Here is a 16,471-nt window from a genome sequence, read left to right on the forward strand (position 1 = left end):
GGGAGGCGGTGGAGCGGAGGTGAGCTGGGGTGGGGAGCTGTTCCTCTACACACCCCCCCATTACTTCCTGCACTCACTCCCCCACCCTCACTCATCTCCGCTCCGCCTCCTCCCCTGAACGTGCTGCCTCTCCCTCGCCTGAGAGGGAGGCGGGAGAAGCAGAGTGGCAGCGTGTTCAGGGGAGCAGGCAGAGCGGAGGTGAGCTAGGGTGAGGGGTTACGGGGGGGGCACAGGAAGCAATGGGGGGGGAATGCGGTACACCCGGGGGAGCAGGCGGGGAAGGGGTTGAGAAGGGGCGGGGCGGAGGGGGCATGAAAAAAAAGCGGGGCCAGCCAAAATTTCTTTTGCTTGGGGCGGCAAAAATCCTAGAAAAATCCCTGCCTTTAGATCTAAGGCCCAGTACTATTCATAGCTTTTTATTGCATATGAAGACTTGCCTCAGTCAGTGCTACATTTAACTAAGCCAGTCATTGAACTCCCCTTGAAGGATTTCAGTTACATCTCATGTATCTTTTGAATGTTTCCTTGTGTGTATGCTCTGTGGGACTAGGATTTAGTTTTGCTTTCTCATTTCGGCATCAATGAGAGCTTGTGGGTCTGCCTCTGAATATCAGGTTTTAGTCAGGCGTCTGAAGTTGTGCAATCCAAGTTTTGAGAGCCATACAGAATCAACGAAATCTCTTAAAAATGTTGGCCTTATTCCTTTACACACTTAAAGTTGCTCTGCCCAGAGCTGTAGCTGATGATGAGTCCCACTTCAGTCATGTTTGAAGGAGCCATAGAACAAATTACAAAGAATACAGTCAAAGCACATTCTCCTATGTGTATCACTGAACAGCTTGGGCAGTGGGAGAAAAAAATAATCTCAGACTCATAGAAAAATATAATCTCAGACTCATAGAAGTGCATTTTAAATATTGTGCTTTGGGTTATCAGCACAGCTCCTATTAATGCTAATTGGAGTTATGTAGCCAGTTCACTGAGCCACTTGATGAACATTTAGATCAGTATTTTAAGCTTGACAGATTTCAAAGGACTGAATCCAAGAGTTAGCTGGCCTTGGCTCTTTCCTTGGGTATATTGCCCCCAATTTATTCATTCATTCTCATTCACACTCTTCCACTATTTTACCAAGATTCAAGAGCGATTGAAAAGTTGTTCTGGTAAAATGAATCTTCATTTTAAATAGTTTAGGCTGAATCCCTATGCAGCCTGCATGTTGACTGCAGTAGGTTTCTCTACCACACACTGAAAAATCTCACACAATTAGATGACCTGAAACACTTCAGAAAACTATGCACTGTATGAAAGTAGCATAGTGATCATTTCAGGCAATTTGACACGATCTTATTTCTAAATTATGTCATATATTGAGATTAGGTTTACTCCTTTGCCCTGCCCCCTTTATACCTGTTTGTAGCAAATTGAATTGTATGCACAGATATCACACCACAAATAAATTAGGAATTGAGTTTTGCTGATGTGGAAGTGAATTCCTATTCACCAAAACATTCCATCCTCACAGCTTTGACTATCACCAATATAGCAGTCTAGGCAGGCACAAGACATCATTAAAAGAGAGTGGGATTGAATAACATCTGTTGGATGCAGTAAATCACTAAAGTGATAGTGTATAATGGGTAAACAAATCAAAAAGGTCATACTTTGATTTAATTAAAGTATTGATTTAAATGTCCTGTTGGTTTCAGTTGGAGAGAGTCCTAGGGAATGCCCAGCACTTACTGATTTTATGTGTTGGAACAAGAACTGCATTGAGTCTCACCTTGTTTGTGACTACAAACCAGACTGCAAGGACCTATCAGATGAAGCTGATTGCAGTAAGTACAACTTTCTATATTAATATTAAAATTTTAACCCTAAATACTGTAACCAGTTTAGATGGATCTGTACAGCTGCTTAGGAGAAGGTAATATAAGTATGCTGTTCCCTCTCTTGTTCCCCCATCACACAAAGTTTTACACTTTCAGATCCTCAAAGACATTTACTGAGCAAAAATATTTAAATGTGACTGAGTCACAAATGTGCAACATACTCAAAACAAAGAGCAAATAGAAGACCAACTTCATTTTTTTAAAGGAAGATAATCCAAGGATTACTATACACAAATCTATAGGAAGAAACTTGAAAGGATTTTGAGCTGTCAACATTTAAGGGAAAAGCCTAATAAGGAAATTGGTAAAAATATAGAAGCATTTAGAGTAAGGTTCTGCTCCAAACACTGACCATGTAAAAATTATCCTTCAGATCAGCTCCCTGTATGTGCTCATTTTCATGACACAAGTACATTTTTATTGCTTTTTACTACTCCAAAACTAACAAAAGACCAGAATGAGTGAGTTGGATTACTTTCCTCCTTCTGCATCATCAGTAGAACTCTTTGATAAATTCCAATCTGTTTACACCTGTGCAACCTCAGTGACAACTGAAGATTGCAACTTAATTTGGCCTGGAGAACTTTATTATTGATGATGATGTGTGAGAAGGAAAGAACCCAGTTTGCCTTGTAGAGCATACATTAATAGGACTGCAGTTAAACTACCTTTAAACACTTAAACTGATCATATTTGATGTTAAGATGCAGCACACATGGAGCCCTTGCCTCTGTCCCCACCCTGCCTCCAATGCCATTTTTGCAGAGTCACTTTTGAGACTAGCACTACATTTTAAGAGCAAGAGGACAGAACAGTTTATTAAGGCATTTACTTAATCCTGGCAATCAATCCGTGTTTCTTAATCTTGAATCTGTAGGGCCAAATTCTGCTATGGTGTACATGTGAAACTATTACTGAAATCACTCTTGATATGCAGGGGAGAGAAAATGCATCTTAAACAACAAAAATAGATTTTTTTCCCCTCTCATATATGGTGAAAGGTCACATTAGACAAGGCTCCAAAAGAATAGAGTGGCATAATCTTAAATCCTATATTTAGGGATTGCAGAGGCCATATAAAGTGTTCACTGAGAATCTGTATTGTGACCAAATGTGCAAATAATGTCACTCTGGGAAGTATATTAGGAAGAAGAGGAAGGAAAAGGCATATTATCATTAAAATATTATATGATACCGGAACTCTTCTCCCTCTCTCCCTATTTGTTTTAAAGTAAATAATGTATATATCTAACGTGTAGATCCTAAAGCAGTGTCTTTATGCAGTCTTTTGGCCAGATTCACAACTGGAACAAATCTAAGCTGAACTGAACCTTTAAAAGGATAACCAGTTCAAGTAGATAAATGGATTTTTAAAGGATTGATCATATTTTGTAGCATTACATTAATATTTCTTCAGTAGTCAGGCAGTGTGACTGCAACAAAATACTTCGTAAACTATCCACGATTATATTTTACAGGGCCCCAATAGAAAAACATCACACTGAAACTGTGTCTAATGCAAACTGCTTTTTAATGACACTCAGAAAACTAATGAAGATCTTGATTTATTCTGTAAATGCTGTTATTGCATACAGTAGTTGCCATTGGTTTCTGTAAGTGTTCTCTAGAGATAGCTTGTGAGACCTTCAGCTTTCTTTTCTTAGTCAGGCAATGAATGGGAGCATTTAATGCCATAAATCAGTCCACGTCACAAACCAAATGTTTGTTATGATGTATAAAAGCGATTCTTGGGAAAATATTAACTTCAATGAACCTTAAATGTATAAGGCAAAACTGGCCTTTGCTTCACAGATTTACCAGAGATGGAGAGGGCATGGGGAACTTCTTTCTCCCCTCTGTCCGGCAACAGTCCATATTGCAATGTAGCACACAGAGTGCTAAAGTAAGTGCTAGGTTAGTTGCCCTGTCCAGCATACCTGTGGTGTTTAAATGTTGCTTGTAATTATTAGGCTTGGGAGCACTGGCTGTTGGGAGTCTGAAAGGACAGGAAACAGGAAGGAGTGGGGAGGAGTTGAAGAGGCTGAGGGAGAGCTACTCAGCATGTAGCAGCAGCTTGGAAAAGAGGTTTCCACTTTAAAAAATAAAGTCCTGTTGAAGTTTGTTAGTACCTTGCCTGGCTACTACAATACCACAGTACCAAGGGCTGGGGGTGTTTGGATTTGAGACAGGGGTAGAGGTGATCCCTGGGTGTGTCTACTGTGGTGTAGAATAAGCACTAGACGGGGGCATAAACTACTCTTTTATAATGAAGAGCAAAATGTACTCCAGCGTGCTTTCATCCTTCAGCCACCTTGAGCTCTTCCTGCACACCCCCACATCCCCAGCATAATGCAGCTCCAAATAGCAAAGGTCAGATTTTCTCACACAACGCTAGGGGAAAGCCTTTTCCCCTTCAGCCTGGATGCAGGGACCTTCCACAACCCTCCCCTGGTGAGGAGAAGCAGCAGGAGTCAGAATGACTGTGAGACAAACGCCTGCTGCTCCAACCTGCCCCACCCTCACATCACCTTTCGATATTTGAAACTTTTGGCTGCAATTTTTCTTTTTTCTCTCAGCTCCAGGTTGGAATTGATCCCCCACTTTGTTACACCAGTTTTACACCAGTGTAACTATTGAAGTCAAGGATCCAGTTTTGCTGTTGTGTAAATCTGGAGTAATTCCACTGAAACATTTCTCTAGATTTACAACGGAGTTTGGCCCAACAGAGATCATTTCCACATTCAATTGGTGTAACAGAGTATTGTGTTGCATCCTATTTTAAAAAAAAATAAAATTGCAGCAGTTGCTTTTTATATGCTTCATTCCTTCCAGTCAGGCATTCTTGCACAATTTTCATTTTCTTTCAAAGCCCATTGGAAGTACGGATGTGAAAATCACACATGAAAGCCATTTCTGTTTTCATGAACTGTAGTCAATTATACACGCAGATCTGATTAATAGCAGGCCTCAACATTGATGAACCATCTCGTGCAGTGCTTGAATTATTGAAATAAAAGCAATTTTGCAGACAAATGGACCAGTCCTTTTCTCATAACTCCTAAACAGTCTCTGTTTAAATCAAAAAGAAGAAATACCCAGCAGGTGCAGACATGCAGGTGACTTCATCGACCCTGCAAATGCTGTTCATAAATATTTATTATTAAATGCTTTCTGAAGCACTGGTAAGATATTAGAGCTGAATTCCTGCTGTCAGGCAATGCATTATAAATAGCATTATAAAATCAAAATTCATTTGGTTTTTGATCTGTTTAGAACTCTACAAGACACATGTACTTTCTTTTGAGATTGCGCAGCCAAATTCTTTTGAAGTGCCTGCTTGTCTATTTCACTTATTAAAGCTCAGCTTTCCTTTGTAGTGCAGCACAGCATACAATATGGACCAGTGTGGAATGTTCCATGTGTTTGTGTTCCTATTTTTCTTTAATGGTTTTCCTAAGGCACCAGTTGAGGATCCTCCTCTTAGAGTTCACATGCTATAATTTTAATGCTGTAATTTTAGCGCCCTCATGGCCAAGATGGAGTCTGCTCTGCAGGCAGCTCTGGCCAAGAGACTGTGCGCCCAGGAAGGCAGCAGGGAAAGTTCCTTCCAGACCAGGGGCACCTGTTCCAAACCCCCCAGAGTGAACACACCCTCACTGGAAAAGGACAATGAATATAGGAAAGGGAAATGTTTATTTACAGAGGGGTGAGTGGAGAAAAACAATAGGGGAAAATTTAGGGGCACAGTAAAACAGGGTTGCATTCAACTCAAGGCCCCACAGGCCCAGTGGTACCAAAGTCTGAAAGGGCAGACACCCAGCAATGTGTCTGCACACATTGTTCAGGAGTCCTGGGCAATGGTCCAGTCCAGCAGTGAATCTTGGGTACTCCTGGTCATCGTCAGTGAACTTCCTCCAACAAACCCCTCTGATGGCCTTTTCTGCCGCTCTCTGCAAAGCCACACAGAGTGACAACCTCCCTGCTTAACAAGCTAACAGCCTTTCTCCTTATTCCCAATGCAAAGTCACAAACCCCAGTATTCAGCCCCATGCAGCTCTGGGCAGCAGTGATACTGGGTCCAGCTCCAATTTGTCCTTCTTGGGCAATTTCTTCCTGGCATAGTGCTCTTCCTGGCATAGTGCTCCTCCTGGCTCCTGTCCTGGGGTGTGCCCGATTAGCTGCTCTGTCCCTCTCAGACTTCAGGGAGATTTTTGGCTGCTTTACTCTTTGAGGGCCTTCTTGCTGCAGCCCTTATCATAGAATCATAGAATATCAGCGTTGGAAGGGACCTCTGGAGGTCATCTCGTCCAACCCCCTGCCCAGAGCAGGACCAATCCCAACTAAATCATCCCAGCCAGGGCTTTGTCAAGCCTGACCTTAAAAACTTCTAAGGAAGGAGATTCCACCACCTCGCTAGGTAACACATTCCAGTGTTTCACCACCCTCCTAGTGAAAAAGTTTTTCCTAATATCCAGCCTAAATCTCCCCCACTGTAACTTGAGACCATTACTCCTTGTCCTGTCATCTGCTATCACTGAGAATAGTCTAGATCCATCCTCTTTGGATACACCTTTCAGGTAGTTAAAAGCAGCTATCAAATCCCCCCTCATTCTTCTCTTCTGCAGGCTAAACAATCCCAGCTCCCTCAGCCTCTCCTCATAAGTCATGTGTTCCAGACCCCTAATCATTTTTGTTGCCCTTCGCTGGACTCTCTCCAATTTCTCCACATCCTTCTTGTAGTGTGGGGCCCAAAACTGGACACAGTACTCCAGATGAGGCATCACCAATGTCGAATAGAGGGGAACGATCACGTCCCTCAATCTGCTGGCAATGCCCCTATTTATACACCCCAAAATGCCATTGGCCTTCTTGGCAACAAGGGTACACTGTTGACTCATATCCCGCTTCTCGTCCACTGTCACCCCTAGGTCCTTCTCTGCAGAACTGATGCCTAGCCATTCGGTCCCTAGCCTGTAGTGGTGCATTGGATTCTTCCGTCCTGAGTGCCGGACTCTGCACTTGTCCTTGTGGAACCTCATCAGATTTCTTTTGGCCCAATCCTCCAATTTGTCTAGGTCCCTCAGTATCCTATCCTTACCCTCCAGCGTATCTACCACTCCTCCCAGTTTAGTGTCATCCGCAAACTTGCTGAGGGTGCAATCCACACCATCCTCCAGATCATTAATGGAGATACTGAACAAAAAAACCAATACTGAACAAGGACCGACCCTTGGGGCACTCCGCTAGATATCGGCTGCCAACTAGACATGGAGCCATTGATCACTACCCATTGAGCCCGACAATCTAGCCAACTTTCTACCCACCTTGTAGTGCATCCATCCAGCCCATACTTCTTTAACTTGCTGACAAGAATACTGTGGGAGACCGTGTCAAAAGCTTTGCTAAAGTCGAGGAATAACATGTCCACTGCTTTCCCTTCATCCACAGAACCAGTTATCTCATCATAGAAGGCAATTAGATTAGTCAGGCATGACTTTCCCTTGGTGAATGAATGCTGACTGTTCCTGATCACTTTCCTCTTGACTAAGTGCTTCAGAATTGATTCCTTGAGGGCATGCTCCATGATTTTTCCGGGGACTGAGGTGAGGCTGACCAGCCTGTAGTTCTCAGGATCCTCCTTCTTCCCTTTTTTAAAGATGGGCACTACATTAGCCTTTTTCCAGTCTTCTGGGATTTCCCCCTCATCGCCCTGAGTTTCCCTTCTGTCTGGAGCTCCAGATGCACACACCCTGTTGCTCTCTCTCTAAACCCTAAGGGGGTTACATATGTTATTCATAGCTCAAAATCATCTTTATTTAATGTATTTATACTAGACCAGATTTTTACAAGAAAATCCTAGAAAACAGTATTGGTTACAGTTTATAGTTTAGCATATCTGCATCATAATAAAGAGAATTGCTTTAATTTCTCATTTGAAAAGATACTTCTATAATGGTAGCAAGCCTATTTTTGCAAACAAAATATTTTGGGGGCATCCTATTAAATAATTGAATATTAAACATGTCAGAAATGGTCCCATCTGCTTAGATTGTTTTCTTCTTCTCAAGGAGCTAAGATGTGCAGTTTGTAATTGGAGAACAGATTAATTTACAGTCCAAGAGTGTAAAAGAGGATCTGCAGTTTTTGTAGCATGTGGATGCTTGTCTACACTGCACTTCAGTCTGGGCTATGGGGATGTGAATTTCAGTACACACAAAGCTGAAAGGAGGGTTGGCCTGGTGGTTAAGGCCCATGACTGGATTTGAGTCCTAACTCTGCCCTAGATTTCCTGTGTGACTTTAGGAAAATCATTTAATTTTGCCTGCATCAATGCAGGTTAATGTCTCATTGGAGAAGAAATCTGTGATGCTGCGTGAGGGCATTTGCTTGGTGTAACTTCTTCGTTTGCAGACTGTACACAAATACTGCTTCCTGAAGTGATCATGAACTGCATACAGGCAATTCTTGTCAGCGAATGTATCACTGCCTCCTCTCCAAGAGGAGCTGACTTAGGCTATGTCCACACTAGGAGCACTTTACCGGGATAGGAATTCTGCTATACTGCACTGGCAAAGGCGCTCCTCGTGCAGATGCAGCTATACTGGCAAAGCTGCACTTTGCACCAGTATATTAAAAACATACTCCTTCCTCCTTCTCTGCCCGCAAGCAAAACAAGCTGTACTGGTAAAAGCTCAGCTTTGCAGGTATAACTAGGGGCTTCTGTTGGCATAGTTATATTGGTCAGGGATAATATTTCTTCACTCTCCTGAGCAATATAGCTATGCTGGCAGAAGTCTGTAGTATAGATCTAGCCTTTAGTCCTTGTCCCTCTCCTGGAATGTCACAATTTAAACACACTGTTTCTTGGTCCTCCCTAACCCCCGGGGCTTTTCCCCTGGGAATCCCCTAAGTCTAAAGCTGCTCACCTGGGACCATTTGGCCTTGAAAGGTGAGCCTAGTCCCTAAACTTCCTGTTGTGTAGATGCTTTGAAATCCAAAGGAACTCCAGAAAAGGTTTGCCTGCCCAAACCAAGAATGGTTTATCCCTTAATGACTGTCCAGGTGCACTGAGAGTTTAATCCTGAGTTTTTATACCTCAGTGACTCATAACATTAATGACATTAGCACCTATGGCCATGACAATATTATCTTCTGTTCTTGCTTTTTGCACCTTAGTGATCATTATGAAATTAGCTGACTTGTGGTGTTGAAAATAGTATCCCATTGGGAAAAAAAGTAAGAGGGCAAATGCTGAAATAGTGAGCGGATATGTGTCTCCTTCATCAATCAATTGATCAGTTTTTCCCAATGTAATGTACTCCAAGATTGATCTGTGCACTCATACTTTCTTCCTGTACAACCAGAGGCAAAACTACCAGATACCCTCTCTGATTAGGGGATGTATTGTGCTTCTGGTGAATTATCAAAAGGGATACAGTATTGCCCTCTACACATTTTTATCCTGAACATTAATGTATCTTAGCGTCATATGAATCATCTCCGCAGATCTGAAAAGAAGAATTTCTTGAGAACATCTTGTTGTTTTATCTCTTACTGTAAAGCATCTTGAGACATGGTGTTGAAACATACCACATAAAAATAAATTTAATTTAATTCTCAATACCTAGAGCTGGCTGATTTAAAGGAACACTGTCAAAGCAGGGAATGGTAGTTCAATATGAGACTACTTCCATCTTGGTTCCAAGAGCATGTAACTGCTATATTAGTAGGAGAAGTGAGTGGATGCAATTTCTGAGGAAATGCCTCTTTGTTTAAAAAAAATCATAAATGATCATTATTGGTATTATGGTAGCATCCTGATGTACCGGCCAGTGAGCTCCACAGTGCTAAGTGCTGTAAAAACACATACTAAGAGACAGTCCTTGCCACAGAGTACTCACACTTTAATAGACAAGAAGAACCAAAAGTGGGAGAAAGGGAGTAATATTATCCCCATTTTACTGATAGGGAATGGAACTCAGTGAGTTAAGGGCCTGCTGCAAAGCCCACTAAAATCAATGGAAAGATTCCTATTGATTTCAATAGGATTTGGAGCTGGCCCTGAGTCACTTGCCATAGGTGACACAGGAAGTCTGTGGCAGAGTTGGGCATTAAACACAGATCTCCTAAATCCAAATCCAGTTAACCAACATATCTTCTTTCATTTATAAAACTATGCTCATAGGCCACCATACAGTAATGCCAATATATACGCAATATCAAACAACTCCCATACTCAGTCATGTCTCCCTAATGTCCTCACCATTTGCCATAGCCATACACCAATGACATTAAACATATCCAAAGGGTGGAGGGCATATAGAGCCAATATTATATCTCTCTAATAAAGAGACCACTTTGTCTCTTGAGCCTGCATTATATCAAGATATACCATATATGTATACCACAATGTGGAAACATACGGTAAGTAACATTCTCAGCTTAACATATGTAAATTTGGCATTCGTTGAACAGAATCCTTGCTATTACTATGTGCAGTATGCTTATCATCATATTTTAAATCTACCAACTGATATACTATATATTGATATCATGAGAGTGAATTTACTTTTTATTGCCTTTTCAGGCCAATATACCAGTATCCCTGGAAGCTGTAACTTTGAAACAGGTGATCAAGATTGGACTATTTCATGTGGATTAACACGAGATTCTGTCAGTGATTTTGACTGGATTATTGGCAACAGGGCTGTCACAGGGCAAAGTGGTCCTGATGATGACCACACACCAGGTAATATTAAGTTTCTCACATCTGTTTGGGGAAAGGGACGGAAAATTCTCACTCTTAGCTCTGAAAATCATTAAGCCATCTGCTGAGGAAAGTATTCTGCAGAATTAGTCCCACAATAGGCAGGAGGCCTGCTTAGTCGACCTGTGATCAATTCAGTGTATTGTGCCAGAAGGTAGTGGTGGTGAGCAAATTCCACAGTTTTGTGGCGCTAATTGGAAAATGCCCATAAAAATGTTCCATTCTTTTGGATGATAAGGTACAATAGGGGATAGACATCATAAATGGCAGTGCTAAAGTAGGCCAGATGAGTGTATTGAATCTTGTCATGTATACAGTCATAGTAACCACCAGTGTTATCTGAATGCAATTAAAAATAAACAGCCTAACAGAGAGGCCTGTTATCAGTCGGTTTAATCATTGGTTGGGTCAGCATCAGTGTAATTTTATAGATTGCTCTTTTCAAAGTGGCCTCGATTATATCATTCTTGATACTCTATTGTGGTTTGATGCATTTGTTTAGTCATCTCTAGACAATGAGCTGCTAAATCAAATCTAAGGATACTTATTAATCATGACCCCTGGAGAGAAACAAACTTTTTATAAGCAGGCACAGTGGATTAAATAAACCTACTGTCCATTTGCAAGCATCTGGCAAAACCCTTATTAATTAAAGAGGTATTTGTAAACCTACTCATTTAGACCTACAAAGATGAAAAATTAAATACAAACAAGAGAATACAGTCAGTGACAATAATGTTTCCTTTTCTGTTGGATTTTTTCATAGGAGATGGCTTATACATTCCTGACTGAGTGTTGTCATTTTGTTGTAATTCTGCTGCACTTTACATAATGAGCCAGGTTCTGCTTTCAGTTACACTGGTGTGAATTCAAAGTAACGCCACTGAGCTCAATGGCTTTTTTTTGTATATCCTGTGTAATGAAGCTGTAAACACATTTCTATAGATATTGATCTTCCACAGCATCTAATTCAGATGGTCACAAACAAAAACAAATCTGAAATTCGGCTTTCGAAACTCAGAATGGATTGTTTTTTAAACAGCAAACCCATTTCATAAATGAACAAAATGTGCAGGCAGGGGGTGAGCTGAGACTTCTGCTTATTGTACTTGCTTACTTTACTGTTATCTTGTCCTTTCCTTTTCCCTGTTTCTGCCTCATCCACCCATTGTATTTTGTCATAATCTAGGATGAGCACTTTGTGGTTCTTTTACTGTGCATCTGTACTGAACCATGCATGATAGGGTCCTGACCCTGGATTGATGACCGTAAGTGCTCCTGCAGTGCAAATAATAAACAGTAAGAAATCACTGCAACAACAGAATCTGACTTCAGGGGCCAAATTCTCTGCTGGTGTAAATGCATGCAATTCCAAGACATCAACCATACCGCTCTGCTGCAGGTCATCATTTTCAATGTCTGTCCTGGGTTGAAGCTTAGCATAACACTCATGGGTTCCAAATAAAGATTCAGGTCCTTAAAGGATGATTGAGGAGCAAATGGGGAAAAAGGAGCAATCGTTCAGGGGCCACAATAAAAAATCTCAGTGGAAATTATTCCCCCCATGTTGTGGCTGGTCAAGAGCTTAAATACATGACATATACATTTTGTATTAGCATGTCCCAACTCCCAAATCCCAGCTCCTGATAGCAAAGTAACCCTTGATACTACTCACAGAACAAAGTATATTAACATGGAATACAATGACCTGGTATGATGAAGACAACAGTCTGTCATGCTAAGATTTAAGGAGAAAACAAATAATGCAGACCAAGTATTAGTAGGTGATGAAAATATTGTAATATCCATTGTCTTCATCATGTACCTGTGACCAACATGTCTGCCAGCTTTCATCTCCTCCTCGGTCTTTCAGATTCTCCTCTTAGGGCTGCCTGCTACAGCTGGTTGGCAACACAACATGACTGGTAGTTGGTGTGCCTTGACCAAGACTGAGAGGGGAGTGCAGGTTCCAGAACCTCTTTACCCTCCAGCACCTCTCTCTGAAGATTACGGGGTCCTTGTTCCCAAGCAGACATCTGCATGAAATTATCCAAACAGTAATCTCAATAAAAACAAGGCTGATTAAAAAGAGAAAATAGAATTAAAACAAAATTAACAGTTTGCTTAACACATCTAGCTTTGCTCTTCTCATAAGCTAACCTCCCCAGATTTTCCACCAGCATATCCATGAGGCGTTGCTTTATAAATCTTCAGAAAAGACAGATAATCAATTAAAAATATACTCCAACCTCAAACACTTTAGTCCAATGCCAGAGCAAAATGATGATTTTATTAATCATTTGTATTGTCATAGTACCAAGGAGCCAACTAGGTTGGGTCTCTGTTTTGCTGGGTATGATACATATAGTAACATTCCATTTGATTTAGAATACAACATATCCATGTCACTGTAATAACTTTGAAATAACTTTTTTACTTGAGAATGTTTAAAATCTAGCACCTCTTGAAAGTACTGAGGTGTAACACTCACACCCTGATAATCCAACATAAGCAGATCATCTGAGAAAATTATATTTTTATATTTATTTATAAAATATATATTCCAACAGACAGACAGAGAAACTGAGAGCATTTCACTGATAGTCATTGCAATTTGCAAAACCTCCCTTTTCGTGGTGTTTCAGCCAGAAATTACATAGGATTGAGGTGCAAACTGAATGTCTCATTCTGAATAAGTGATCATTTGCAGGTCTGTGAGAGTGGCATGTTGTATACAGTTTTGAAATCCAGGAGACAATTTCACTTTATGAATGAGTGAACTAAGGGTTTGTGCAATTTTGGGTAAAAATAAATGCACTTCACTTCAAATAGCCTTTGATGTTATGCCGCCAGTCCATGTGAGCCTGATTCTTGAAATAATCAAGTAGTGAGCAAATATCTCTGTGTTCATTTGTACTTTCTCAAAAGGTTTATTATTTACCACAATACAAAAAAAAATTCCAGATCAATTGCCAGAAACAGTTTTGTGCTAAAAAATCACACCAAAATAGATCTTTATTTAGATGTTCCATCAGCCAAACTCCTCAGAGCCAATGAGTGGCATAATCTGATATCTTAGTAATGAATTCACGTTGGTATATTCTAATTGTTAAAGCTGTAACACAGCTCTCTTGTCCCACCCCGGTTATCCTATTACAGGAAAAGAGCAGCATTCATCAGTAGCTCTTTGGGGGCAGGGTCTGTTTCTTAATATGTGTTTGTACAGCACGCTAGCACAATGGGGCCTCAACTTTATTTGGGTTCTCTAGGCACTATGATCATAACAGTAATAATTAGCAGGGAGGAGTTAAACCAGAGTTGTCATGAGGCTGCAGAAGGGTTTGGGATTTCCAGAGAAAGGGACTGGTTGGGCATGCTTGTCACTAGGGTATCTAGGAAGGTTTGGCAAGTGTGTGTGTGTGTGGTCTGAGATGGAGTGGAATAGGTGTATGTTACCATTCACTGGTCCTCTCCGTGGGTCTTGCCTCCCCCTCTAGACTATTCATTCTTCCTTCCAATATTTCTTCCATGCCTACTCCTCCACCCTCTATTATCACCATTGTCTTTGAAGAACCCGAGCTCCACCTTCCTTAACCATGATCTTCAAGGCCAGCTGCATTACACCTACGCCTCACCTTGGCATGATGCCTCACACTTGAATTGTTGGACTATCTGGTGCACAATGGAGTTTGGAATACTCCAAATCCCAGAACATATTAAACTGGAATTTGGACGGCCGCAAATTCAACCACACACATCAGCAAGAGTTCAAATGCGAGGCATCATGGCAGATGGGACCCAAGCTCACCTTTAAGGTAGGGAGAGTGGTGGTTTGAGAAATAGATACTACTGCATGGTGGTGTACTGCTGACTGTTGAAATGATACAAGACATCACTGGAGAAACTGTCCACCATGGATAGTGAAGACCTCATTCCAGGGAAAATCTTATTGTTGAATTGCTAAAAGCCTGTCTTAATTAGACCAAATTAATCTACTTGTAATTGCCCTAGAAGTTTCTCCATACTCACAGGGAACCTATCAATTTGATTTTGCAACTTGTTAGCCAATTATGTACCAAAAGGTTTAGAAGAGCCCATTAAGGGCCAGGACACACTACTATTGTGATTCTGAATATGCTTGTAGCTGATTATGTTTAAACAAGAAAGAGTATTCCGTGTGTTCCTTGATTTGAAAAATTCTGAATTTTATCCTCCAGAGGAGAATAACCCTGATCTTCCTCACTGCTACCACCAGAACAAAGATAGTTTGTTTTACCTGAGCAATTGAGCCATTGTAAATGTTTTGAAAATGGGATTTTAAGAGAGCTTGCTTGATCAAAAAGTGTTTGTTGCTTAAAAAAAATGTACTTGGAAGGTTGTATAATTACACATTGTGTGTTACTGTTATTTCATGAATATGTTTATGTAAAATGTAGCTACTGATTGGTGCAAAGTCATTTCCATGTCTTTTAGGAGCTGACACCGCTGTGAAGCTCACAACAACCTTGTCATGTGCCAAAGTCAAAAGTGAATTTTATTTCTATAATAGTCCTTTAGACTTTTGATTGAATTTTTTTACAACAATCAATATTAAGAAGTCAAGTGAAGGAAAGTGACAACAGTACATAGTGAGTGGCACCTGAGGGCTTGTCTTCACTACCAGGGTAAGTCAATCTAAGTTACACTACTCCAGCTGCATGAATAACGTAGCTGGAGTCAACGTAGCTTAGGTTGACTTATTCTGGTATCTTGACTGCGCTGCACTGATGGGAGACATTCTTCTCTGGTTGACTTACCTTACTCTTCTTGGGGAGCTGGAGTACCAAACTGGAGAGCGCTCTGCAGTCAATCACCCTGGTAATGAAGCCCTAAGAGATAGCAGCCTGAGTGCTCCATCACGCTAAGGCCCTTTACACCACTCTGTAAAGAAGTCCTAAAGTGAGGTTAACTATAACTGGACTCCATTTTAAGGCCCAGTTACACTGCTAGTGCAATGCTATTCTGGAGAAAAGAGACTACTGTGGCATATCAGATGCCATTGTGTGATAGCTGGCGGCAATACTGGCTTTGCTGTGGTGGCCACTATATTTTAGAAGCAATGTTTGTATGGAAGTGAAGTGTTTGGAATAAAGCTGTAGTGATTACTGACACCTTACGAGCACTTTGAGCAGGGGGTTGGACTAGCTGACCTCCTGAGGTCTCTTCCGACCCTAATCTTCTATGATTCTATGAAAATGAGAGATGTTTGCCATTAGGTTATCCTAGGATCAAATATTACCAATATATCAATATCAATATACTCTCTTTTAGTAAAGAGAGTAAGAGTGATTTGTCACGGGAGAAAGCCACTCTAAAGAAAAAAAGAGTAAGTGCATTCAAAAGGAATCAGACCTATTTAAAACCAGGCAATGGGTTGTGTTATTCATATTCCACAGAGCTGTTAATGTACTGTGCTACATCTCTGGTTTAATGGTAAAGATTTAAGTCTTTTAGTGAATTATGTCAATGTAAGGTGCTGCTTGTCTCCAGCCCATGAAGGACCCACTGCCACACCAAGAGTTTCTTTTCCAGGCAGTTTTATGTTCCAAACACAGGCAAAAACCTCACAAAAAACAGTTCCTTAGCCCACCCATAGGACTTTCCCCTTTGTCCCTTTCAGTCCCTCCTGATTCAGGACCTACTTCAGGACTTCTTCCAGGCTATTTTAACTGAGCACCACTTCCCAGGGCTTTCTCCTGGAGGTCTTTTCCCCCAGCAGGTTCCTACTGCCTCCCCTCGCAGGGGATGCTGGCAGCCCCTCACAGGGCACTCC

General features: G+C 41.2%; 1 protein-coding gene across 1 annotated transcript in view; it reads left to right on the plus strand.

Moving 5' to 3' along the window:
- Positions 1-16,471, plus strand: part of MALRD1 (MAM and LDL receptor class A domain containing 1) — a 465,892-nt gene that overhangs the window by 349,191 nt on the left and 100,230 nt on the right. Inside the window, exons 30-31 of the mRNA XM_078851340.1 lie at positions 1,710-1,838; positions 10,480-10,641. Of these exons, the coding sequence (XP_078707466.1) occupies positions 1,710-1,838; positions 10,480-10,641 (291 nt within the window). The remainder of the gene's footprint in view (positions 1-1,709; positions 1,839-10,479; positions 10,642-16,471) is intronic.

This window comes from Lepidochelys kempii, chromosome 2, assembly GCF_965140285.1.
Source record: "Lepidochelys kempii isolate rLepKem1 chromosome 2, rLepKem1.hap1, whole genome shotgun sequence".
Taxonomy (NCBI): Eukaryota; Metazoa; Chordata; order Testudines; family Cheloniidae; genus Lepidochelys; species Lepidochelys kempii.